Source organism: Aythya ferina, assembly GCF_964211825.1.
Source record: "Aythya ferina genome assembly, chromosome: 5".
Taxonomy (NCBI): domain Eukaryota; kingdom Metazoa; phylum Chordata; class Aves; order Anseriformes; family Anatidae; genus Aythya; species Aythya ferina.
Window position 1 is genome coordinate 38,615,890 of NC_140301.1, and position 26,272 is coordinate 38,642,161.

At 44.2% G+C, this 26,272-nt stretch overlaps 2 protein-coding genes across 8 annotated transcripts in view; one reads left to right on the plus strand and one right to left on the minus strand.

Annotated features, from left to right (window-relative positions):
• Positions 1 to 690: 690 nt before the first annotated feature.
• On the minus strand, positions 691 to 8,290 carry GSTZ1 (glutathione S-transferase zeta 1). 6 transcript variants are annotated; one of them, XM_084520854.1, is made up of 10 exons: positions 8,224 to 8,290; positions 7,957 to 8,087; positions 6,600 to 6,651; positions 5,622 to 5,689; positions 4,970 to 5,050; positions 4,365 to 4,490; positions 3,809 to 3,884; positions 2,869 to 2,921; positions 1,606 to 1,655; positions 691 to 1,090 (listed from the first exon to the last, which is right to left on the minus strand). In XM_084520854.1, exons 5-10 carry the CDS (start codon positions 5,018 to 5,020, stop codon positions 964 to 966), a joined length of 483 nt encoding a protein of 160 aa, XP_084376980.1. In that variant the 5' UTR covers positions 5,021 to 5,050; positions 5,622 to 5,689; positions 6,600 to 6,651; positions 7,957 to 8,087; positions 8,224 to 8,290; the 3' UTR covers positions 691 to 963. The 6 variants fall into 6 exon arrangements, with proteins under 6 accessions (XP_084376980.1, XP_084376979.1, XP_084376981.1 ...); XM_084520853.1 differs by having other exon boundaries at positions 8,189 to 8,279; XM_084520855.1 differs by lacking the exon at positions 7,957 to 8,087 and having other exon boundaries at positions 8,121 to 8,272.
• The window catches only part of POMT2 (protein O-mannosyltransferase 2), a 28,222-nt gene continuing 9,695 nt past the window's right edge, over positions 7,746 to 26,272 (plus strand). The window contains exons 1-15 of one of the 2 annotated variants that reach the window (XM_084520845.1): positions 7,746 to 8,010; positions 8,173 to 8,257; positions 9,065 to 9,169; positions 10,311 to 10,419; positions 10,594 to 10,702; positions 12,391 to 12,550; positions 15,213 to 15,319; positions 16,291 to 16,373; positions 17,236 to 17,345; positions 19,408 to 19,474; positions 20,357 to 20,429; positions 21,923 to 22,001; positions 22,727 to 22,878; positions 24,424 to 24,515; positions 25,838 to 25,914. In XM_084520845.1, the coding sequence (XP_084376971.1) occupies positions 7,784 to 8,010; positions 8,173 to 8,257; positions 9,065 to 9,169; positions 10,311 to 10,419; positions 10,594 to 10,702; positions 12,391 to 12,550; positions 15,213 to 15,319; positions 16,291 to 16,373; positions 17,236 to 17,345; positions 19,408 to 19,474; positions 20,357 to 20,429; positions 21,923 to 22,001; positions 22,727 to 22,878; positions 24,424 to 24,515; positions 25,838 to 25,914 (1,635 nt within the window). In that variant the 5' untranslated portion in view covers positions 7,746 to 7,783. The remainder of the gene's footprint in view (positions 8,011 to 8,172; positions 8,258 to 9,064; positions 9,170 to 10,310; positions 10,420 to 10,593; positions 10,703 to 12,390; positions 12,551 to 15,212; positions 15,320 to 16,290; positions 16,374 to 17,235; positions 17,346 to 19,407; positions 19,475 to 20,356; positions 20,430 to 21,922; positions 22,002 to 22,726; positions 22,879 to 24,423; positions 24,516 to 25,837; positions 25,915 to 26,272) is intronic. The other variant, XM_084520846.1, reaches the window with a different exon arrangement.

A 26,272-nucleotide genomic window follows, 5' to 3' on the forward strand; every position in this document is an offset into this window, starting at 1 on the left:
AATTTCTGGGGTGCTCTGAGCTCTGAAGGTCACTCAGGTGTGTGGTTTCATTTGGGATGGGTGGAATGGGACTTACTGCTGCAGGCTGGAAATTCCTCACAGTCAGAGTACCAGCAAGTTTCTGGCTTGGTGGGAAAGAAAAAAGTTTGGATTCCCTTGGGAAACAGTTTGCAGATGAGGACTAGGAAAATTCCTAGAGCAGTGTCTGAGGATGGGAAAAGGAAAAGAATGCCATCATTTTCACCATCTGGCAGTGAGCTGTAGTCTTGCTGACTACAGCACACCTGCTTTGCTCTAGGCAGACCTTTACTTCTTGCAGATATATGGAAGAGGTACAAATCAGTTGTGCCAGGCAGTAATTCTCTTGCAGGGAGTGGCAGAGCTGCTGACTGTTGGCTCTCCTGCCTAGAGGGACCCATCATGGGTTAGGAATAAACTCTCAGCTGTCAGGTATTAGCCCTTACTGCTCATATCCATGGCATTGAGGATTATGCCATAGCTCTAAGGCAGCTTCAAGGACAAGAGGTGTGCTGCATTAGCAGTGCACTGTGTATGCTGTTCCTTTATGTCCTTTCTAGAGACAGTGGAAAGGAGAAGCCCCTGTGTGGAATCTGGAATTGGTTTAACGCCCCTTAGATGTCTATGGCTACATACCACAGTCCAAAGCTATACAAAGAGGGCTTCTGATAATTCCATTCTGATGTTTCTGCTTTAATCTGTTTCATGGACATACAGAAGTTAGAAAAATATATTCAGAAGTAGCTGCAAGCTTCCTAGCACAGGCACAGCTTCTGTAATTCCTTGAGGCTACTTCTGCAGCAATAAGGCTTTCCTCTGTCCTTCCCATCAAAGTGACAGTGAGACATGAGTACAGGGCTTCTGGCTGGCACCAAGTCCTACTCAAGCTGTGGCTGTTGTCCCCTTTGCCATTCCAGCTTACTTGATTTAATGGGTAGAAGGGCTTCAAGCTCGCAACTCTGCAGGAGTGTCTGGTTGCCGGGATGGGTGGCTTACTTTGAATGCCTCTAGCTCCAGGAGGGCTTTGTTTATTCTAGTTATTGTGGGATATGGACCCAGATCCACATTGAATCTGCAAAAGGAAGAGGATTTGTGAGGTACAATCAGCCAGCCAGTGCAGCGCTGAGCAGGATAGAGCAGTGTGCTGTGCCTGCCCAGTGTGGGTGAATCTCATAGGCTGGGGTGCATTTGCCTTAAGAAAAAAGACTAATTCCTGTAGGTTTAAAAATAAATGGTAGAGGAAAGTTAGGCTACTTATTTCCTCCAAGTTCAGTAGGTTTTTACATAGTGTTCAGCTTATGGTAAGAGGGCACTGTGGCTTGCCAGGAAATCTCGCAGTCACTACTTGCATAGGTTTAGGCTTTTCAACAAATATAGCCAGATTTCTCTCCCCCACCCCCTACCCCACATGCAGAGTAAGCATAAGACAAAGAGGGAGAGAGGATGTGGGGTGCAAGCAGCCTTAGCTTTCCTAAGGACATAAATCAGGTTTCCTACAGGGACCCCTGAGAAGACAGCCCAGCTTCTTATTTCCAAGATTAGGTGCCCTTAAAGAGTACCTAAGGCTAACAGTTTAGCATTAATTACCTTTCAGCATTGGCAACTTGAGGCACCAAGCACAGATCAGCCATGGAAACCTGCAAATGGAGCACAGAGAAAAGGGGTCAGTAATTACGCTATCAGCCAGTAGCATCTGATAAGATTTCATAAGTTGTTTTGTTGTGTAGAGCTCATTATTTAAATGAGCTTAAATACCACAAGGTACAAGGACAGGAAACTTACAGAAATCACTAATAAAAGAAGTGATCAGCCTTTAGGGATCTTGGTATTTACCAGCTGATCATGATGACCTCAAGCACACACTGCTTCTATAGCAACCACCACTGAGCAAACAAGTCTGCTGGCAAGCTGCAGAGGGAGCAGACTAGGCTGTGTGTGTTGCATAGCTGGGAAAAGATGTGTAAATTTCACTTGTTTGCATTGCAGGAGCATCAAAAAACTCCCAACAAGAATCAAGACCAGCTGAATGATAGGGCTTTTGCACACAAGCTCAGGGATGCATTCTGAAGAGACTCAGGGATACATTTAGCTGCCTATCTGCACAAAAGATGCCCACACCATTCTCCAGGTCATGGAACTCCGGGCACCGTTTTGGGAACACATTTTTCAGCATAAGATCTCATTAACTAGTCTTTGCCCATCAAGAGCTCCACAATGCTCCTGCTGTACAATCCTCTGCATCACAGGATATTGCAGGAGCCTTCCTTTTCTGCCAGCCTTTTATAGGAAAGATCTGATTGCCCACTAAACAGGGCAGCTAAATGGAAAAGACCTAAGTGACCCTTGCTTGGAAAGGGTCAGAACAGCTTGCATGCAATTTCTTTCTGAAATCTGCCCATGATAAAACTGAAGAAACAGAGCAGGAAAATTATACAACTTGGTTAAAGCTCACACAGGACCAAGTTACAAAATGAATCTGTTTCTTGAGCCAAGCTTTGTCCCTACAACAGGACACTTTGAACTCCAAATCTACTCAGGATGAAAGATATTTAAACTGTTCCCACATCATTTAGTGGCAGCCAGTTCCCAGATCCTAGATAGAGCTGCAAATCTGGCTATGAATATGTTATAGGCAGGAACAAATAAACATCTTTGTAACTATTTGCAAGTCAGTAATGGCCAAAGTAGGCTCCATGCAGCTGTTTTTCCTGTGGTGTAGGCACAGTATGTAACTTCAGATACAGGATGTGGTTGTGCTGTCTCTCCACAACTAATTCCCTTTTCTAGCTTATGTAATATGCTGGGGCTTCCAGTTCTCCAGTGATACACAACACTTTCTCAGGTACTTACCTCATCGCCCACACAGTAGCGTCCAGCAGTCCGCTGCAGAACCTGTTCCAGTGCTGTCAAGAGAGGGTGCATTGGAGTAAGGCATTGAAAACTCATTTGGAAGGAACCCCAGAGACCTTTTAGACTGGGAATTGTGAACAAGAGCATTTCAGCTCTGAGCTGAGGATGAAAAAGGAGCAATCTGGGGCAGAATCTAGAAAGTAGAAAGAACAGAAATCCTACAACAGCACAGTTATGGGAGTCTTTAGTGTCCTTCAGCATTTTAGTACCCAGGGTGATTTCAGCTGTTTTGGGCAATGCAGCTGAAATACTAAGAGCACAATGTGGAGATATGCGAGAGTGGGAAGGAGAAAAATTACAAAGATTCGGTCAGTTTGTATCTATCTAGAAGTGAAGATAGGGCTGTCATTCTAGCGTATGGGCAAAAGGGTTCTGAGGAAACAAAAAGCTCTGTGTTTCTCATTGGGAAGTACAGAAATACTTGCTGAATTCTACTTGCTGAATTCTGTGGGAGTTTGCCATCAGATGTCTTTTGTATACAGAAAAAAAATCATGCCAATATTGGTTGATAGAACTTCAAAGCGAAAGCCACTAGTTTGGGAGCAGCTGGGTGAGAAGCAGAAGTGCTGTCAGCCCTTGTGCTTCAGGGTGAATCAACTGCTGCAGTGTAGAGAACAGCCCGAGGCTTTCCCTCTTCTCTGTGTAGCACTGGAAGTACACTATGGACAGTGTTTTCCCTCCAAGACCCTGGAGAGCTAGCAGTCCTCGACATGGGATTCTGGGTAAGAAGAGCATTTTGTCTCCCAGCAGGGTAGAACCCAGCACACGAGCCTAAGGCAATCTGTTGTTCTGGTTGAGGACAAAGTAGGGCCCCTGTGTGCTATACCACAGAGTTTTGAAGGGTACTCAAAGTGTGGATCATTTTGCAGACAGGATGTACCTTGGAAGCCAGACGCAATGCACTTCTGAGCCCATTCTGTTTTTCTCTCCCCCATTTGTTTCAGGACGCTCAAGTTCTGTAAAGGTAAGCGATCTCCAGGTTAGATTGACTGCAGCTGGCAGGGAGGAGGGATGAGGAGGTGCCAAACCTGAGTGCTCTGCCTGACCTCACCCTCAGTGAACGATGCACCCTGCTCACTCTCTCTCCTGGGTCTGTTTTGTAATAGCAGCTGTCAGGGTATCCTTTTTGCCTGTGCCCTTAGGGTCACTCCTTCTTCCTACAACATTGTAGACCCTGCAGTGAAACCGTATGAATCACAGATACGGGTTCAGTTGTTCCTGGAAAGAACCCTGGGGTGCTGTAGGATTTTCTTTGTATGAAATCCTGTTGCCATTCACAGATTAGGCAGAGGCTAAGTACAGATTTCATTTGCTAACACACAGACTTCAGGTCTGCCACTCTACTGGCCAGCAGCAGAGACTGAGCTTTGAACACACACAGACTCCTGGAAATCCATTCTGTTTTTCTCATTTGTATGGATATGAAAAAGCAATACCTGGAGTGGCTGAATGCCAGAGGCAATGTGATCCGAGATCACTCTGACTTGGGCTCTCTTCTTTGGATCTTGGGGCAGGAGTCTGGGGTTAGGACGCGTGTCTTCTAAATAATGAATTATAGCTAGCTGTAATGAACAAAGAGATAAGGGGAGGTTACTGGGGAGCAGAGGAAACGTATGCATCCTGAACACCTAGGAAAGGAGAATTTCTGGCTGGTCCAGCAGAATAAAACAGCTTTTGAATGGAGTTTGTTACTAATCTAAGCAACTGCATATCCCCTTGGATGTTTGGTTGGGATCTTCTGATTTGTCCCTGCTGTAATTTCACGCAAACCCTGGCACAGCCTTCTAAACCAGACTACACACTGTTCAGTATAAGGTGGGATTTTGAACCAAAGCCAAGTTGAGTTTAAATAGGAGTTTCCTAGTAGGAACTACATGCTTTTTCTACCCCCAAGTGGGATTCTTTTAGTTATCACAAATGCCTTAAGTTTTGTAATGCACAAAGGAAAGCTCTGGGGGAAGACACAAAGAAAAGCCTTCCCCTCCAGCCTGGGCAGCAGGCTAGGGGTGAATGACTAGCAAGAAAGTGGCTGTTAACTCACCGACTGAGAAAGGGTGATGCCATCAATTTTCAAGGCTGGGACTTGCTGCATTGGATTCACTGCTTTAAATTCAGCAGAAAGCTGTGGAAATGAACCTGAGATTACTGCAACCAGAAATTATTCTTCTTTTCTTCCCCTTGAACCCAGTTAGCAATTTTTTTTTCTTGTTTTAACCTGACTTTTCCCTCTACCTCAGTACTAATATTCATGGTACATTACACTATACTGTTAGCCTACAGCAAGTTCTTGCTGGGGCTCAGGGATCACTGCATCCATGGCCAGACTGCCTTACATCTTTATAAACCATCAATACAAGCTCAGGATGGGTGGTACCACAGCAGTGTTACTATTACCATTCTAGCTCTCCAACTCCATCTCAGCCTATACTGGCACATCAAGCTTCCTCATCAAGATCCTCAGCCTTATGAAATTCAGTCACCGATGTTTAAGGCAGAGGAGAAAACCTGTGGTCTCCTGCAGTCATCTTCTTCTGCCTTGCATGCCAGGGAATACTGTTTGAAAGCACCTATTACAGAGAAGCAGTGTGGAATGCAGTGACTTTCCCTGTGAACGTTCTAGTGCTGATCCCAATTCTCCTGATGATCCCCAAGTTCAGCACCCCTGGAGGGACCAACAGTAGCTGTATCCTTACCTGCTGCCCCCCATCCTTCAGGAGGTTCACTGGCACCTGGTCATAGGCAATCCCTTTCAGAGCCAGTGCTAGGGAGAACAGAGAACACAGCTTCAGACAGGCACGCTGAGGCAAGTTTCATTTCCTCAGGGAAATGTTACCATCTCCATTTGGGAAAAAAGAAGGCTTTAAAAGTAGAAAAGACCCTATCCCTTGAGAAAAGGCAGCTTGAATCCAATGAGAAGATAGTGATCTTTGAAAAATCAAGTGCAAACGAAGGACCAAAGCACAAAAGATCAGTCCTGGCAAAAACACTGACAAGCTTTGTCATTCTTTGCAACATAGCCCTTCCTGATGGGGGGCTTAGGCAGGGCAGGGGATCCAGTTTTTGCCTGCCAAATCATTTTCCAAGCTATCTCAGTCTAAGCAGGGTCCATTCTCAGCCCTGCTTAGCTCTCAGGATCAAGGCAGATCACAGTCTGATGCAGTACGGGTGTACAACAGAATGTAGGGTACCACTAAATAATGCGGCAGAAACAGCCATCTGCATCATGTTAGCTTTACAAAAGGAGTCATTCTCTCTAACTAGCTGCACAGACAAATCTCCAAAAAATACCAAGGGAAGGGAAAAATCTTCCAAAGCCCATCAAGCAGGGCTTGTCCACAGGCAAGGAACTGCTGCTGCTTCTGCCCTCTAGTTTGGAGTCTAGGTAGAAGTTTGCAGAAGCCATGTACTCCCCTCCCGCTTCCCACTGCCTCTTGAATGTCAGATGGCTACAGGAGATATTCTCAGATTCTGTGCTAAGTGGAAATCCTCCTGTCTGCTCCTACCCCTTCCCCCAGCTCGAGGTACGCTGTGGTGTTCCCTCCCACTCTAGAGAAGGTGGAGAAAATGCAATGTCACTGTCCCAGGTTCATGTTTGCTGATCTCTCTCTTAATAAGTGACTGATTAATTCAGTTTGTGAAGGGGAGGATGCTGCAGTAAAACTGGAACTTACCAATTCTCACTCTCCATGAACAGGAGCTTCGGAAATAGCCATAAAGTATCGGCTGAGGAGAGAAAGATAAAGTAGTTATATGGTGGGAATAAAAGAATATTTTAAGGGGGCCAGTGCATTTCAGGAAGTTTAGGATAAAGCAGAGCAAGTTTTGCCAGAGGAGGGTGCTTTTCTGGAAGCGACTGTTCCTGTTCTGGGTGTACAGGTTGTGCCACTGCTTTTCAAGCTGGCTCTGTAATTAGTTTCATCTGTTTCTAAACACACACAAACAATCTTAAAATTATCCCCTACAATGTTTCCCTCTTTGCTCCTACCAGATGCTGCTGACTGCTGTGCTGTCACGGATTCTCGAAGCAAATTCCCCACTGATTTTGCCAAGCACCTGCACTGGGCACTTGAGTGGCATCAAATCGCTTTTCCAGCCACGGAGGGCAGGGCCAGACCTCCTTCTAAGTGAGAGGAGCTCCTGCTGCTCAGGGTGAATGCTAAGACTGCAGGCAGCTCACCTGCACCAGGACTGCAGCACCGAGGCAGCTCTCCCAGGTGCTTTCACCCACCCAAGCGCTCACCTTTTCCGATGCCATGGTCACTGCGTGCAGTGTGCTCCAGGAAACACAAATCGCCCCTCGCCTCTCCCTGTTACCTCAGCTGGGGGGGGAAGGCTTTATGCTAAAGCCAATGAGAAGAGGACCATGCCCCCACATCTGTGCCCAGGACACGCAAACACAGCCAGGCAGGTTGAAAACTTTGAATTGTAGCCAGCTGCACGGGCTGTGGGTGTCAGAGCTCACCGACGTGCTGTGAGGTCGGGAAGACATCTGGGGACCTGGCTGCTGCCTCGAGGCGTTTGCTCTGAATAAATAGGACAGCCGGAGCGACTGCCAGGCTCTCAGCAGCTGCCAGTGCAATAATAACACACCCCTGGGAATCAAACTGAGGAAACTGAAGCCACGTGCAGAATTTCTGCAGAAAAGACGAGAAAAAGACGAGAAGCCCCAGCCGACCCCCTCCTCCCACCGCGCCGGGTCCGCTCCCCGCGGCCTCAGCCCCCGCTACCTTGGCTGCGGCCGAGCTCATGGCGGCGGCCCCGAGGACTACAACTCCCGGCGTGCCCCGCGCCCCTCCCCCGCCTCCATTTGCCGTGCGGCCGCCGCGTCCCGCCGGGCCCCCGCCGAGCCCCCGCCATGCCGCCGCCGGGGGGCGGCCGCGCCGGGCCGGGCCCGCTGCGCTCCCGGGGCTCCCGCCGGCAGCCGGGGCCCCCCCCGCCCCCGCGGGCCGCCTCCCCCCGTCCCGCCTCGCTCGCGGCTCGGCCGCCGGCCGGCCCGGCGGGGTCGCGGTCGGTGCTGGCTCTCGTCACCCTGCTCAGCTTCGCCTCCCGCTTCCACCGCCTGCCGGAGCCGCCGCACGTCTGGTACGGGCACGGCGCGGGCTGCGGGCGCCCCGTCAGGTTGACGGGTTGTGCCGCGTGGGCTGCGTGGCACTGACCCCCTGTAAGATTAAAAAGTACGGGGAATAAAGGACCTCCCTCGGTGTTTTTGTCTTCAGGGTTGTGTGTTGTGTCTGTCTTTTCCAGTTGGGATGAAACCCACTTCGGGAAGATGGGGAGCTACTACATCAACCGGACCTTCTTCTTCGATGTCCACCCTCCGCTGGGGAAGGTAAACGGCCCCGCTGCGTTCAGGAGGCGGGGGGAGCCCACAGCAGCCTCCCCTCCCCTCCCCTCCCCTCCCCCCTGGCCAAATGGCAGCGGCCCCCAAGCTGCTGGTGTCACGGTATTAGTGTTTTGTATGCAGAGTTTCAGCTTGCAGCTTTTCTTCTCTGGGAAAATGCTTCGAGGATGGGAAAGCAAAACTGTGTTGCCTGTTGGGTATTGGAAAGGCTCAGGCAGATGGAAGTTAAAAGATGAATGTGAGACCTGTGTGGTCTGGAGGGGTGTCTAATCAGGGCGTGCAGATCAGAGGAGCCAGTTTCTGACAGCCTGTGTGCAAATCAGGTGCCTACCACAAAGGGCCTTGAGAGCCCTGAGCTGCTGTTCAGGAACAGAAGAACTTGTTCTAGCAGCAAAGGAAGTTTTGTGCAGTGTTGATGATGGTTCCTTCTACCTCAGGTTGTCTTTCTTTCAGTCTGAACCCCCTTAAACTGTGGGAATAGGGAGCTAGGGGATAATCTGTGGAGACAGAATTCTCTCTGATAAATCCCACATGTGGTTACTTCTCCTGAGCCTGCAGTTGTACTTAGAGTCAGCCAAAGTCCTTATGAGCCCTTCTGATGTTGCTTTTAGACAAGGGCAACATGGATGCTATGGATTCTGTACAGAAACTGTTGTTTGGAGATGTGTCTGAATTCAGTTGTTATCACATGAATCAGACTTGGCTTGTATGCAAATCTTAACAACTGCTGGTTTGGATTCTCCCTCCAGTGTGATTCCCTGAACGTTTTTTTCACTTTTTTATTTGTTTCTGCAGATGCTGATTGGACTTGCTGGCTACCTTAGTGGATATGATGGCACATTTCCATTCCAAAAGCCAGGAGACAGATACGAACAGCACAACTACATGGGAATGAGAGGGGTAAGGCGTTACAGGCTAGTATCAAGCTTTTTAGCTCTCCTGTGCTTTTCAGTAAGAGTATTACGTCTTCAGAGCAGCTTTAGTGGATTAGGTCAGAGGTCTCTTTAGCCTTGTGCCTTGTCTCTAAGCTCCTTAGAAAAGTGTTGGTGGCTGTATTGTGAATAAGTCCTGGCGTCTAGCTGTGACAGGCCGGGTGAAAAAGAGAGGTGATTCTCGAGGGAATCTCTTGCTACTAATTAGAGGGACTAGACTCCTGAGTAGGAGGGATATATTGCCTGTCCTACAAGGGGATTGTTGCTGAGCTTGGGCTTCTCCTCACCCTGTCGTGCCTGGCTATTCTGCTGGAGTCCCTGCTGGCTAAGATACCAGGGATTTCAGGAAAGCCAGGATCATTTGCTGCCACCTCCAGTGACGCTGAGCTGAATGAGCTGATGGCAGGAATTACTGTTCAGTGGTATTCTACCTGAAACTATGGCTCTGCTGTTACCCAGGAAGACCTAGAGCCATAAACCTGGCAGCAGATAACACAGGTCAAAAGACGAAAGTTGCCAGTTGCTGGTGCCTAAAAAGAAGGATGAAAACAGGAAGGTCTGTTTTCTTGGTTTACTTTCCAAGTCTCCAGCAATTTGTAGCTCTGTTGCCCTGAGTCTGAAGTGGGAGAAGTGCTAAAGAGGGAGAATTTCATTGTGATGCTGCTTTCTTTTGTGTTGATCTGTTCTTCGTCCTCCAACTACTCTCGCTCTCATTTGAGAAGAGGAGGTGATATTGGTCTGCTAAAGATGTAAGATACAATATATTCTGTTCTTAGATTTCATATGCTAATATCTTGTTAAAATGAGTTGAGCCTGATGGATGTGTAATGTGTCTACTTGACATATGTTTTTATGGATACCTGGTGCAGTCTAGAAAGAGAATGACTAACTGTTGTTGCTGACACCTCTAGAGACAGAGCAGAGTAAGCAGCTGTTCTCTGCATGATATCTTTGAGCATTCAGCTTTTTCTGATGATCTGAGTCAATTCAGTAACTGCAGCACCCCCTGTAATTGGTGGGTATATAGCATGAAGGAAGGGAAAGGGGTTGTGTGTGTTTGTGTTCACCTTGGTGAAGGTTATAACTTCTCTCATAATCTTTTCCTGCAGTTCTGTGCGTTCCTTGGCTCCTGCCTGGTTCCCTTCGCCTACCTCACAGTGCTGGAACTGTCCAAGTCGCTGCCAGCAGCCTTACTCACAGCTTGCATCCTTATTTTTGGTAGGTGTTGCTGCCACAGCAAAATTGAACAGGTTAATTGTTCAGAGGATCGTCATGACTTACCTTGCAGGATACTGTGCTTAATGAGAGAGGCTTCCAGAAGCCAAGTTACTCTGTTTTATATGACGATTTTTAATTGGCAGTCCCATTTCTGATACCCGTGTCTCTCTGCAGATACGGGCTGTATTACTTTGTCCCAGTATATTCTGCTGGACCCCATTCTGATGTTCTTCCTGATGGGAGCTGTTCTGAGTATGGTGAAATGTAACGCCTGTGCAGATAGGTAAGATAAAGTGATTTTTTTTGTTTGTTTTGTTTTTAAGCTATTGGTACTCAACTTTTACATGAATAAAGTCCTAGAATGTGTCTGACACTTGATAGTCTGGGTGAATGGCTGAGATCAGATTGTTTCAGGAAACTTGGAGGTGAAAATGGCTTGTGGTAGGGGAGATAAAACTGTGAAACAAAGGTTTGTGAAACAAGGGAGAAAGAATCATGGCTAGGGTAGGCCAGGATGGAAACTTAAATAGATCGTTTTTGCAGGGAAAGGAAACTTCAGCAGAAATAGTTCATGGAACTGCAAATCTTGAAAATGAATGCTAAAGCTTTTAAAAATCCTTGGCAGGAAAGAATGTGGTATAGGGCGTTGTAGGTTAGAAACATAGGAATGAAAGATGTTTATAGCCTGTTTAAAGCTTTGCTCCTTAATGGCAAAAATATTAATATGCCATTTTGACACAGTCGCTTTTGTCTCCAGAACAGAGAAACACAGCTTAACAGTGACTGTAATCCTGTGAGCATTTAGAAAATCCTGCTAGTCAAGGCAAAGACTGACATTTGTTGTGTTTAAGGAAATTGGTACCAAAAATTTAAGGGAAATAGAGCCAGGATGTTTCTGAATAAAGCAGTTAAATTGCTCGAGATGTTTGCTGTAGACTTGCTGAGAGGGGAGTGATGATTTATAGGAGTCTGGATATGTCAGAAAGCTTCTTTGTGCCTGTGTTGTAGAGAGAACTTACTGCATAATACATCCAGAATTCGAAGGCATAAAAGCTTAGAATATAGTGTTAGATATGAGCATTTTTTGTTTCATGCAATATTTAAGTACTGCTCATATAAATCTTAGCATGATTGCAGCACACATGGCTGAAACACAGCCTGCAGCACCAAGTAAGGCCATCTAGGGCTGTCCCCATCTACAACACATCCCCCAGGGAGTGCAGGCACTGAGGTGTAGGGCAGGGTTTGATCAGCTCACGATGTAGCTCTGTGTGCCTTGACCCGAACTTGTCTCTCATGTCTTGGAAAACAGGATTAGCTCCAACTAGTTCATCTTATGTCAATTAAAAGCCAGCTCTATTGTGTTGTTTAGCAGGGCACAGGGATTTTTAGTCAAAATGCAACTATCAAGGCATCAGGAGTGAGCAGTGAAAAGCTTTTAAATTTCCTGTCATCTTCTCTCATCTTTTCTCTATGGTTCAGTTTTAGTTTAGTTTGCAATTTTATTGCTTTTTACTGCAGCTTTTGTTTGTTTTTTTGGATAGATGTTCTCCACTGTGGCCTTTCTGCTTTACCGAAAGTGGTAGCTATATTTGTTCTGTCTTCCACTGTGTCCTTAGCATTCTGATGTAAGCTTGCATCTTTATGCAGCAAAAGTCCTAATCTTCAGACACGTGGGATTTTCTTTAAACTAGTATTTCAGTTTATACCTGTGTCTGTGTTCCCTCTCTGAAAGGAGAGATACAGGGCTGCCTAGGCTTAAGTGATGGGCTTGTGTGAAAGGTGTATCAAGTGTATCCTTCCATTGTTCTAAAATTAAAGAAAAACATTTCTTCCTATTCCTCATGGGCTCCTGGGAAGAAGATGGAATGTAACTTTGCAGGGTGGTGATCTGGTGTGTGTTTTCCTGATCGCAGCTTCCCATTCCTGTAGCCATCATTTACTCTCTGACCTGCTCTGTCTGTCCCGCAGGCCGTTTTCTGCCTCCTGGTGGTTCTGGCTGAGCCTGACTGGGGTGAACCTTGCTGGAGCAATGGGGGTAAAGTTTGTTGGCCTCTTTGTAGTCCTCTTGGTTGGTCTGAACACAATCTGTGATCTGTGGGACTTGCTGGGGAACCTCAGCCTGTCACTGGTGAGTGTCAAAAACTTCTCTTTATGCTAAGGGTTTCTTTTGTTTTACTTTCTTTTGCCTTTGTAAGTCTCCTAGTTTTTGACAACCATGGAAGCAAACAGCGATGCTCTGTCTGCAGCAAACAGGCACCTGAGGTAGATGATGAAGATTAAAGGTGAAAGTTACAATGGAAAAATTATTGCCGTACACTTTTAGGAAACATACTACAACAGGATATGTATCTCATAGGAGCACAAAAAAAGGTTGTGGCTTTTTCCTGAGAGAAACTATTGCCTTTCCAGTTGGATGGATTTTATTTCAGTTTAGGCTGAAAATGCTCATTGGCAATGGCTGTACAACGGCCCAAAGCAAGATTTCCAGTGCTGTTATGTGACCTTCTGAGGAGTACGTGCTACCTGGCAGACAGGCATGTCGTGCAGTGCCTGGTTTACATAAGCAGAGCAAGCTCAGGCTTCATGGGAGTGCAGCAGCCTCGGCTGCATGGCAGTAGCATGCTGTAGTCCATCAGGAGCCATAGGCAAGCTCTGTAACATGCAGTCTCTGTAGCCCGTCCTGAGGATGGAGGGAGCTGTAGGCTGCTTGATTTCACACCACTTAGTTCCTGTGAGTTCTAAGAAATCCCTAGTGTATTTAGGTGCCCTGTTCTAATCTATTGCATTTTGTGTCTGTGGGCTGTGAAATCTGAGAACTATCTTGATATCCCATTTGCTATCTGGCAACCAGCAGGAAAAAAATAGTAATTCTTCAAGCACGCTTTTTAAGAGATGTGCAGTTCTCCTCTTGTCTCAGCCTCTTCTGAAACTTAAAAATCCTGTTTCTTTCACTTACTGCTTTTGCCCTTATCATAAACAGTGGGGGACTTGGGGGACTTTTTCTATTCCTGCTGTGTGATCTGTTTTCTCTGATTAATGTGGATCAACATGGGCTGCAAAGATGCAATGTTCCGGCTCCGGAGAAGCGCTTCTTGAGCAGAGTCAGTTAATTGCATTTGAAATGGAACAAATCCATCATGTCTAAGCTTTCTGCCAGCAGACGGCTGCACAGTGATTTCATTTCTGCTGCTGGCAGCAAAGGCAGCAAGCCCCTGAGTGTTAGAATATGTAAAGAAATTTACTCCAGAAGGTAGATGCTTTCTGAATAACAAAATATTTGGCAGTTGTAGTGCTTGTGAAGAGAGAGGGGGGGAAAAAAGCGAGGATCAAACCCACAAAGCCTGAATAATTTCTCTCTGCATTTGTTAGGAAACTCTTCATGATTATTTACATGAAGGGTTTTGGAGGCTAATTTGATTGCTAGAATTCTCAGCTTAACTTGGACCGCTCTTCTGTTTTGCTTGGTGTTGTCCTTCATGTGCATTTTCTTTTTGGCCTTTGCATCGACGTCTGTAGTTGTACAAATCTTTTTCACACAGATCAAAGCATATTTCAGTCATTTTGACTGGGGAACTGGAGGTTAGCTCATATGGTGCTGTGCTACAGAAATGTGGTTATGTGCCATCAGTCGGCGTTTTTCCAAGTGTCCAGTGGTTATCAAATGTTCTGCTCAAGAACCTGGGCTGAGCAACTGCCTCTTGTTGACTTCAGTAGGTTCTTTGTTTTGTAAAATGCTCAGCTCATGGAATCATAGAATATCCTGAGTTGGAAGGGACCCATAAGGATCATCAAGTCCAACTCCTGGCACCGCACGGGTCCACCCAAAATTTTAGACCATTTCTCTTTCCCTGTTACTTCTGAAATCTTTGGCTCTGGTATTAACGGATGGAAAATGATTAGCTTAATGATTGTGTGATAGGAAGAAAAAGGAAGATAGTGTGTTTGCCCTTATCAGCTTTGTAGTTAGATGTGGACATTTAGCAACAATTTTTGCTGTTTAAGCTATTTTCTCCTCCCACAGCTATTTATTACCCATTGTGTGCTTTATATTATGTGCTCTGTTACCTGCAGTGTCAGGAAGATGTGAATGTGCAACCACATATTGGCCACCTGTGTACGAGCGACCTCTCCCAGTGTTTTAAATCAAGTGCTCTGCTTTTGTGTTGAGGCAGCTGAAACGCTCAGAGGATTTGCTGCTGACTTTTCTGTAACTGCTGTCTGAGGAGCATCAAAAGAAGTTGCAGTATTATACTATCTTTGCTAAGTGAGCTGGTTTCTGTGAATGAAGCATATCTAGCCCTCACTGCATCCACATCTGCACTTGTTGGGAGTGGTGTATCTAGAAGCTTGTGCAATCATGTTTTCATTTTCCCTTTTGCTTACCTTTAAGGATTGCTATTCTAAAAGCCATTTCCTTGCTGTGATTTTATGTCAAGTTGTGTACCACTGGTAAACAGGTTAAGGTTCTTGTTTTCAAAGTCTTGTCAATGGGAGCTGCCCAGCCTCCTTCCCTAAAGTTAGGGATATTCAGTAATTGGGGAAATTAAAATGTCCCATTGTCTTTTTTATCTTCCCTCCAAGAGCCTGAAATGTCAAGGTTACCCCAGTTCCTCATTTTTGAGATGCACAGCAAACTCTGCCCAAGCTTTTACCTTTCTCTAGGCCTCTTTGAGGTAATTCTGCAGCCTGCTGCGCATGTGTGCATGGCAGACTGCTACTCAGGGTCCTGCAGAGTATGTAGTGGAGTTGTCTGTAGCTACGCTGTTTGATCCAGGTTGTGTTTATTACAGGTCATGTTTGGGAAGCATTTACTGGCTCGTGTACTCTGCCTCATCCTGCTCCCGCTTGCCCTCTACACGGCCATGTTTGCTGTTCATTTTACAGTGTTAAATAAAAGGTATTTTATTTTTTTTTTCCAGTAAAAAAATCATTTGTCTGTGCTTTGATTTAAAGACCATTGATTATGGATTTCTCCATTTTCAGCGTCACAAGCACAGCCACAAGCTGTGTCTTTGTTTAATTCCCTTCCCAGACTCCTGCATTGTTCTTAGAGAAAGGCTCTGGCTGAGCTGGCAGGGAAACAGAGTGTGAGCTTGAGGCTTTGATGTGCCAAGGAAGGATCCTGACCAAACTCTCTATCTTTTTTTTCTTCCCTTTCTTTCCTGGACCTGAAAATGTCTCAACTCCATTCCTTTTTGTAACTATAAAAAAAAAAAAAAAAAAAAAGGCATCGCATTCCTGAAAAAAGCTTTGACTGTGATTAAAAATGTCTAGTAAGTGTGCCCAAAGACTACTCTGAATGCCTACAACTAAGGAATGCTTTTTATGTGGAAGGAGCACAACAGCAATAAAATATGTAATGCTTTCCCACATGCTAATGTTAAGAGATGAGATTAATAAAGCATTTCACCATTAAAGAGAATATAAAATTAAATTTATTATATTTTCAGTTAAGTCAGCTGATTTTACCTCTAACCTATTAGTGGATATAAGACTTCAGGAGCCACAGGGACAGACTTTGTTATATCTGAGCCAACAGTGAGTCAATTTATTTGTTAGAAGAACACCTCCGAAGATGGTTAATGGTGCCAGAAGGCATACATCTTTGTGTTCTCGAGTCCTTCTGACCCTGGGCAATTTCTTGCAAGAGTGTGTGTATCACCTATCTGTTGTGATTCACAGCATTAGAGGTGCATCTTAGGCAAATCCCGTCAGTCTTCTCCTGAGGCCATCTGGTTTTGTCTTTTTTCCTTTTTTTTTTTTTTTTTTTCATTTTCCTTCTGTAAAAACAAATTGGTAGTGCATGATAGTTTTGTATGCTTGTTTTGCCAGATTTCAAATTGACGTGTTCTTTGCTCTATTTTGTAGTGGTCCCGGGGACGGTTTCTTCAGTTCTGCCTTTCAGTCCCAGCTGATCGGGAACAATCTTCACAACGTCTCCGTTCCAGAGCGTGAGTGCCCCAGGGAGTAAACTGCTCTGAGTATTGTCAATATACTTGGGGGTTTAAGTAAAAATAACATCACTTGTGAATCAGTGCAGATCATTCCTTTGTGGTCATGGTCAGGTCCATGCTGTTCCTCAGTATGGTTTTATTTATCAGCAGAAAAGAAAAAGGCTGAAAATTAGATTGTGCTTGGTGCACGGTCACTAGCTGTGTCCTCATATTACTTCTTGAGGGAAAGGCACCATTTTGAGGGATTTGACAGTGTTGTATGCATGCAGCTGCTCCCTGTTCTTTTGTTGGCCTTCAGCGTTGCTTTAGACAACAAAAAAGATTTGTCCTTGCTCCAGAGCTGCTACTGGGAGATCAGCAGGTCCATTCTCCCAGGTGATCCACTTGTGTTGGAGGTTGTGAAGGAAGAAAGTTGTATTAAGGCAGAGTACCAGCTGATAGCTGCCTGAGCTTGCCTCCCTTTCTTCTTGTGTTGCTGTAGGGGTTGGAGGATGGAGTGCTTCAAACTAGTCACGTGCTTTTCAAAATTGATTGTTTTAATTTGACCATCTATGCTTACGGAAAGGTTTCTCAATCCTTTCTCTATGGAAATTGCATACAGTTAACCTAGCACTTCTGTTTATGCTATAACTGGCTGGGAGAATTTTAAAAGGTTCAAATATTGTGTAACAGTTTTACTGAATAGTGGATAGTGATGGAAGATAAGCTTGCAATGAGCTGTTTGGACAGCTCAGGAAGCGAGCTTTCATCAAAACAAAGTAGGACCATACATGCCTAATCAGAGCATCACAGGCTGGCTGTGGGGGACATTTATAGGAGAGCTGCCTTACGCTTTTTTCTCTTGTTCCTTCCTGTTTAGATTTGGCATATGGATCTGTGGTCACGATGAAGAACCTTCGGATGGCAGGGGGATACCTTCACTCCCACTGGCACCTCTACCCAGAGGGCGTAGGGGCTCGCCAGCAGCAGGTTAGTGCCCTGCCTCTGTCTACAACCATCTACTCATTCCCGTTGCACTTAACATTATTTGTCACTGTGACAGGAGCTATGTATTTACTCAGCACCTGTTGTCCTCTCGGTGCCACAGCTGGGTACTTGGAATCTTGAGTAAAAAGGATGCTTGAGAGCCCACCAGCTTGCACCAAAGAGGTGACTTGCAGTAACAAAACTTTATTGCAGTAGCAAGACTCTGTAGACAGTGACCATGAGGATTTTAAAATAATGTTCTGTAATGAAAGTGCTGTTGTTACCTCAGGGAAGGCAGTAGAACTTAGTTTTAAAACAAATCTATTACTTTCCCGTATAGGTTTTGTTGCTGTATGTTAAAATCAACAGGAGATAGGAGTGCTGGGTGTTGTTTTCATTCCTGCCATGGGCTCTGTGACCTTAATGTGAATTACTTCCTCTTGTGCCTTGCTTTCCTCATCTGTCAGCAGGGAATTTGTAAGGCTTTGTTCATTAAATTGGTTATCTGTATATTTGTAAGCCATTCATTAGCCATAATGAAAAGTGCTTAGCTGAGCTCTCTAAGGGCTTATATTTAAGTGATAAACCAGTAAATTGAAGTATAAATCAGAAACCATATTACTATTGCTAATTAAGTTTTAGAGAAATTAAGTGCATTTCTTACTTTTGTTTATCATCATTAAGCTTCACAAATCTTTGCAGCTTCTGCAGCCTTCCCAAGATAATCTCTGCAGTTTGCTTGTTAGTGTCTAAAAATTGTTCTGAACTCCTTGAAAGTTTCCAAAGAAAAACAAGTGTTTGTTCTTAACTCCATGAATCCTCTGCTATGAGGAGGAGGTTTTCAAAAACATTTTTTTAATTAATCATCTTCTCCTGCTGTTCTTGTCAACTAAAAATTCTAATACTGTCATGCAACATTGATGTTTATTACTGAATGTGGAGATATAATACCAAAACTTGTTCAAGGATAGGCCAAATTAAAGTGCAGAGCATGCTTCCTGAGAGTGAAAGCAAGCAAGGGGGGTTTGGAGGATGCTGATGAGAGTTTCCTTGAGAGTAAATGGGACAAGGTAGAGACTTCCCTGCCACCCTGTGATCCCTACCCAGAAGGTGGGACAAGTTAGGGGACTGGGTGAGTTTTTGGAGTATGGAGAGGGGAAGGGAGTGCAGAGCTTGGAGCAGATTTGGGGGAGGAAAAGATGAAGATTATGATCTCTTTGCTTCCTCCATCACCTCCTCTGATGATGATATGACCTCAAAGTAAGAGATTTTATCTCCATCTCCCCATTTTTCCCACACAAAAATACTCCTGTATGCTCTGCCTCAGTCACCCGTCTGCTGGGCTGTCTGCTCGCATCTGAGTGGGAGGCACAGGTGTGGGGTTGGGATTGGGTCCTGGAGAGTAGGGCTTGCTGCTTCTGCAGCTGGAAGGGGAGAGTGAGCAAAGAGGGCAGAGTTGTCCTACTGGGAAGGTAACCTCACGTAGCAGCACCCTCGGGCCCGATGATCTCCCCGGCTCTTGGTAGCAATAAGAGCAGTTACTGTGTGTGAGGCTGAGCAGGCTGGTGAAGATTAGCCGGGTAATAATACTGCTTCAACAGCTGATCACTGAATCCTTCCGACTTCCGATCTTTTGGCAAAAGTATTATGGTTGTCATAAGCAGTCCGTTGTCATAAATCTCTACCAGCAATACCAGTGCTGTTTCCTTCTCATACTGGTCAGTGGCTATTCAAAAAGTCCAGATTTCAATACCCTGTTGTTGTAGAAGGAACCTCTAAAGTCAAGCTGTGTGGTTGGAAGCAGTTAATCATGATGCATGTGAGGTGCCATTAAGTGTAGTGCTCTAGTGCTCCAGGGTGGATGTGCTGGACCCTGAGTAAAGGGTGGGATCTTGGTTAAGCAGCGGTCAGTAACTAGCTTTCTAGAGTGAAATGCTGTAGAAATCTTCCCAGGTTTTCTCTGTTAGTAGTGCATTCATTTGGGACTTTGATTTGCTGGCAAATGCATCTTTGCTATCACCAGCTTTATTCTTGTTTGGTAAAATAATTTATCCTGTGCTTTTAGGTCACTGCCTACTTACATAAAGATTTGAATAACCTGTGGATTATAAAGAAACATGACTCAGATACAGGTAACAAATACCAGTAAAGAGCCTTTTATAATTGCTGCTTCAGTTGTTAACATAAATATGTTGAGTTCCCTCCAGGGCAAAGTGTCCTTCATAGATAAGAGGAGGGGAGGAGGTAGAACAAGGGGAATCTGACTCCATCTTCATCAACCCTATTTGTATCTACCATTTTTAATTTTTTTTTTTTCTCCAGGATGTACAGTAAAAATAAATTAAGCTTTTTTTGGCTGAAGGTTGCACTGACAACTTTTCAGTCAGGTCGGGTTGCCAATAACGGAGAGGAAATTAATCTGAGCTCAGTTAATATTTTGTGGAGTCTGTTATTATGGCTGTGACTCCTGGAGAAGCTGGTTCCCGGTATGTTCTGATACATGGTGTTCAAGTGATTTGCATGGTTGCTTCCTTGGACAATGTAGATTATTGAAGGTGATATTCTCTTGATTTAGAATATCAATTAGTGTAGCTGAGGCATGTTTGGTCTAGGGTAGTTTCCTTTCTGCACCTGCAGCACATATATATATAAATTGACAAGGAATACTCTAAACAACAAAAAAATGCAAGTAACCTGTATATTACAAAACTATAAACAGTCTTACAAGTGTCATTTTATAGTCCATGAAATTAAAACGTAGGTATCTAGTTAAGAAGTTCAGTTAGCCTAGCCAGGCATCCTCTTTATTTAAGGGTTCTATGTACTGCTTTGGGTCATGTTACTCTATAGAGTAACCCTCAGGGCTGTTCTTTAAACTAGAGTAGTGATTTACACCAAGCTTACACAAACTATTTTGCCTTGTATTGTCTGCTTGAGGCATGAATGTTCACAAAAAACCTTGAGACCCTGATTTGTTTGTCAGTGCTTTGGTGTGATTAGTTTTCTTCCTCCAGCAGATCTGTCAGACCCCTCCAGCCCTGTGGAGTTTGTGAGGCATGGAGATATTATTCGCCTGGAACATAAAGAGTAAGGATGATTTCTGGGATGTGAAGAGACTGAGTGATTGAGTAGAACTGGAGGGCGATTTGGCCTGCCAAAGACTACAATGTTAGGCCAGCGCAAGCCGGTTCTGTGGCAGAGGTGTCTGTACATCTGCATTGCCAATGTGGGCTTTGTGAAGGTCTTCTTCTTTGGTTTGTTTTGAAGTGTGTCTGTAAAATGGGAAACCTTTAACAGAACCATACAGCTTCATTATCAGCACCTACCTAAGTGGCACAGGGATTTGTTCAACTATGTGAGGTGCAATAGCAAAGGCAACTCCTGCAAAGAAGCCATTCAAAACCCGTGTTCTGTCATTTTGTGCACAAAAATGACATAAATCACAGCTCTGAGACATTTTCAATGAAAATGTTGGCTTTTGCCTTTGTGATGAATAAATGAGGGTGACGTAGGGAAGCCCTAGTGACTTGATATTTAATCTTCATCTCATCTAATGTCACAGTGCCATAATGCTCTGTGCTATCACGGCTTTTATTTCTTAACAGAAGTTCTATATTTGTGAGCCTGAAAATCATGTCTTACTGCGTTCAGTATTGCATATTCACAAGTCATTGTATAAGTCTTCCAAAAAGATTTTAAGACCTTAAAAAATGATACGTTGAACTTTGGGGTTTACTGCTAAGTATACAAAAATGAAAGTGGTAAAATCTTGGTTTGGCAATACTGGGCTTGCTTAACTTACACGTTGGAAGGGAATTCTGCAGAATGGGAGGTAAAACTGCAGCATTAGGAAAAAGATCCAGCAGGTGGCTCTCCTCTCTTTGCAGACAGATTTCATCAAGTGTGGGCAGAGGCTTTGTGTGCAGATAAGACAGGGAGGGGAAGATGCAGCTGTGTTGTTGGCGAGGGAGATTCATAATATGAGTAAGAACGGACCAGGATATGGCCCTGCTTTTCTGGTTGCCTCATCTACCAGTCTCTGCTGGAGTGAGAGGCTCCATGTGTGGCTGGTCTAATGGGCGCCACGATCCCCCACCTCAGTAAATCTGACCAAAAGGTACAGTCTTTTACCTCAGAAATAAAAGTGATAATGTAGAGAGGTCAGGATCTTGTTTTGCTTCTTGCAAGAGCAGGACTGTCAGTCCCACCTTTCTCCTTTCATAAGAAGGAAAGCATGTGTGTGTGTGTGGACCTCAGGGCAGTTTCACCTAAATGTTTTTGATTTACATGGTGTGGTAAATTACCACGTGGAGGTGGTGGTTTATGGCCTGAGGGCTGGATTTATTCATGGTGTCCTTCTTCGCTAAAAGTGCCCAGTGTGGCGTAAACTCAGAATTGCATGGTGGGAAGCAGCTCTTTTGCTCTGTGGCCCCACTGCTATCGGAGCTGTATCTTGCTCTGCCATTCGGTGGTCAAAGTGCTGGTGGCTGTCTCTGAATGCCTTAACCCAAAGATCTTATCACAAATTGATTGAGACATTTTAAAAAACAAACAAGGTTTGACTTTTAATTTCATTCCAGAACTTCAAGAAATCTTCACAGTCACCAGCACGAGGCTCCCCTGACGAGGAAGCATTTTCAGGTCACTGGCTATGGAATAGTAAGTGAATAGCAAGATGAAGCAAAAGCTGTTTGGGTCGGGGGGAGTTCATACTGTGCCAGGGGGATTTATTTCTGCTCTTAGTTTGTTTGCCAGGGTGGTAGATGTAGCTGTAAATCTACAGGATTAGAGGAGAAGTTGGTCTAGTATAAAATAGCTTATCTTATTTAAGGTCTATTTAATATGAACACAGACAAGAAAATAACGTAAGCTTTAATGTCAGTCTAGCTTTGGCAGCCTTCAACTCCATAAATGCCAAACTGAGCAACCCTGAAGTTGCTCTGACAAGTATTATTCCGTATATTTGGCCTTGTCACATAGACAACTGGCTTTTGTTGACAGAATGATGACAGAATTTTGAATCACGAAAATGAAATCTGCTTTGAGGGCTGAATTTCCAAAGGCTGTTGCCTAAACCCCTTCTGTGAAGCAGCCAAGTTACCCCTGTTTTGAAATGTAACTCTGAGCCACAGTCAAGAATGAATTTGAAGGGAAAAAAAAAAAGGCTGGCAAGATAAAAATGTCTGTGGTAGTTGCTCATGTGTAGAATCCTCTGTTTCTAATGGGGAATCTCTTCTGTGAAGTCTGAGCAATGATAGTGTGGGCTCTTTTGTTTAGCTTTGTCATCACTGGAGTTTCAGAAGTTCGTATTTGCAGTGTTTCAGTTGCATATGTCTTTTGGTTAGGTTTGCTTCTTTCTCTCCTATGGTGTTTTTGCATGATAGAATGGAACAGGAGACTCCAATGACTTCTGGCGGATTGAAGTGGTGGGCAGAAAGCCCGGGAAGCTTATCAAAGTCCTGCGGAGTCAGGTCCGGCTAACCCATGTGGCCACAGGGTGTTTACTGGGCTCTTCTGGAAAGACTCTGCCAAAATGGTAAGTAGCTTGTATTCCTTCCCTGCCCCACCCCGCATGGCCTGGAGTTACCATGTTTGTTTGCTTATTGGCTCTTTTAAACTTAAACTCAGCAGTAACCACGTTTCCTCCATTTCTTTATCCTTAAAAAAAAAAATAAAGAAAGAAGTATCTAGAAGGTACTACAAGTACAACCAGAAAATCAGAGTTAGGGTTATGCAGTTTATTACAGTGAAAGTGCCTGCTGGGCAGTGGCTCTGAAAAATCATATCCCTAACCAAGAGATCCAAGATTAGCACAGGTATTGATTTTGTCATGCAGTAAGTCCAGGAGGGGATGATAGCTGTGTTCTTCAAGGCCTGTTTTAGCCTTAAGGTTCACCAAAATTGCTAGAAACTGGGGCAGTTCATGCCGTTCCGTACCATAATCCTCCAAACCTATTGTTACTGGTATTAACTTCTTTTGTTGTTGGAATTCCGTCCTGCTATTTTCACATGAGGCGTTTGTAGCGTGAGGGCAACAGTAACAATCTGGCAAAACAGTTAACAGGGCAAACAGTTAACAGGGGATGGGATTTAATACGTTTACGGATTTATATATCTTCATCACAAAACGAGGTGCATGCAGAGACATCCAGACTAATGCCAAACAAGCTGCTGTATCTGCACAGCTCCACTGTGTGGGATGCTAACATGGATCCTGAAGCAGCAGGCTTCTGCTTCCAGAGCTGCTTCTGTCACTGCTCGCTTAGGTTTCCCTTCACTGTTTTATGGTTTAAAAAAAAAAAAAAAAAAAAAACTACTAAGAAATCTGGTGAATGCTGAATCATGGTGAGTGCAGGCAGATAATTCTGCCTGGTCAGGAATGCAAATGGCATTTATATCTTTTTCAGTGAGGTTGGGTTCATGAGTAAATAATGTGTTTGGTTTAAAATAATAAATCACTGTCTCTGACAACAGCATTCAGGAAGGGAGGTATATATTTTTTTGTACTAACACAAACTTACCCCGTGAGTGAAAGTCACTGCTGCAAAATATTTATGACATTAAGAGCTGAGGGGGAAGAAAACCCAGGTAACTGCAAATAAAGATTTTTTTAAGACTTTGAAGGGCAATAATCACTGTCCTTCAGAAAGTTAAGTGATGGTTGATTAATGTAATTAATGAATTAGTGGAAGTAAGCTTGGTAAGTGGCAGTTGATAGAAAATTCCTTATTAATCTGTCAGACTACTGCAGGGTCTGATGCACTTTCTACACAAGTATTTAATGTGACTTGCTAGAGATAGGGCGACAGAGCAAGTGGTGGGATCCTCTGAAGTTGATCCTTTGTTTCTATAAGCATGGATTGACTTAATGATGGTGATTTCATTTTTTTCTGGAGAGACTGTAAGGGTTGACTTGAAGTTGTCAACGTGCAGCTTCTTTGCGCTAAGTGTTTTGACGTTAGGCACCCAAATTTAGAAATGTGGCCCATATATTCAGTGGAATTTTTATGTAGGCTTTCTTTTAAATCTGTTTTGGTTTCTGCGTGGTGGGATAGTGTCTGACTGTTCTGTTGCTCCTCAGGGGTTGGGAACAAGTGGAAGTCACCTGCACACCATACCTGAAGGACACTCCCAACTCCCTCTGGAACTTTGAAGATCATATCAACCCCAAGTGTGAGTCATTTATTTTCCTTTACATTGAGGGTCCGTTTTGGCTTCCTGTGAAGGGAAAGGATGAGCTATCAGATAGCAAGAACTGGCAGTCAGTGATTTGGATTTGTCTGTTGTTCCACAGCTCAGGTGCAAACTTGCTAAGCTTGGGCCAGTTGTTCAGAGATGTGTAGCCAAGGGGAGTTTCACATCGGATAGCAGGAAAAGGCTCTTCACTGAGAGGGTGGTCAGGCACTGGAACAGGCTTCCTAGGGAAGTGGTCACAGCACCAAGCCTGCTGGAGTTCCAGAAGCATTTGGGCAAATGCTCTCAGACAAGTGGTTTAATTTTCATGTAGTGCTGTGTGGAGCTAGGACTTGGATGCGACAGTCCCTTCCAGCTCAGTTTATTTTACGATTCCATGACTTCACTGTTTGGACATTGAACTGGTGATAATGCTTCAAGTGTAGTGGAAAATATAAAGACATTTTAAGGATTTTGAGATTCTCCTGGATAACAAAAGTATGAAGTTTTATAGGTACTGCAGTGCAAGCTGTTATTTTTAACATCATTGGTTCAATTGGGAATCATTGTTCTTAATATGAGTATGTTGTGTATATTTGAATGATTTTTTTTAAGTTAAGATCTACCCTGCTCTGCTATATTTGCTTCCTTCTCTTACGGGTTATGCTAAGTAATGACTTTGCAGTGCCATCAAGTAATAGATAGTAGAAGTATGACAAAGACTGGGAAGAGAACAGTGTGCCAGTAATGACAGATGGGCCTTGCAGCCTCATCCAGGAGTTAGATATGTGTCACAGCCTCATTTGGCCTGAATTGTTTGGTGTGGTTTTCCTCCCATGAATTGCAGCTGACTTGGGCTGAGTTCTGAGTTACCAAAAACATGCTGTTCCTCACCTTTTCAGAGCAACTGTGCAGATTGGAGGAAAGCAATCCTGGGCTTGTTGACTTGGTAGAGTTTCCTCTTCTGTTGTACTGCATTTTGTATTCCCACACGCGTGGCTCATTTACAGATAAACAGAAGCATATGAGCAATATGTCTCTAATTTCATCTAGAAATACAGATCTGTTTATTTCAGAGACACACATATTTCTCTTGCTCCTGGAAATAAAGGAGGAAATCTAGGAGTACATCAGATGTGAAATTCACTGGGGGTTACTTTGACTTCAAGCCTCTGCATTTAGAATATGAATGAATTGCATAGGGAATTAAGAGGTGCTAGAAGCAGATTTGTCACAGGAGGAGAGAGTTTAGTTTTATTATGCAACAGGCAAATAAAAGTAAAACATACAGATTTCTAATCTACTTTCCTCTCTTTCTGTAGTGCCCAATATCAGCCTGGATGTTTTGAAGCCTTCTTTTGCAGAAATTCTGCTAGAATCCCACATGGTTATGATCCGGGTAAGATACCATTAATTCCAGATGATCATTTTCTCTTCCTTTATCTTTCATTTAAAAAAGAAAAAAAAAAAAAAAAAGCATTTTCTGAGATATCTGGGTGATGGCTGTAAGCTAGGGCAGAATTTATGTGCCCCAGCAACCTACTTGCCTTTTTGCTTAGAAAAAGAGGTGCTCTTGAGGCTAATTTTTCCAAAAGTTTAGAAGCCTTGGGCTTGATGCCTAGCTCTACTGTTAAGGTGATTTAGCTACAGTCTAGTTCTGTAATCTCTTTGCTGCTGAAATCCTGTTCTGTAAAGGAGAGCTTAGGATTTTTTCCTAACTTAGCAGAAGGTTTTGAAGTTAAATTAGTATTTGTGGG

Bases quoted from the DNA above. Each gene is read 5' to 3' on its own strand.
- GSTZ1 (XM_084520850.1), bottom strand. From the start codon at position 7,676: ATGAGCTCGGCCGCAGCCAAG. The intron at 1,656-2,868 runs GTAAGTACCTGA...CTCCATTTGCAG, and splicing joins GCTACTGTGTGGGCGATGAG to GTTTCCATGGCTGATCTGTG. The intron at 1,091-1,605 runs GTAATTAATGCT...TTCCTTTTGCAG, and splicing joins CAAGTTGCCAATGCTGAAAG to ATTCAATGTGGATCTGGGTC.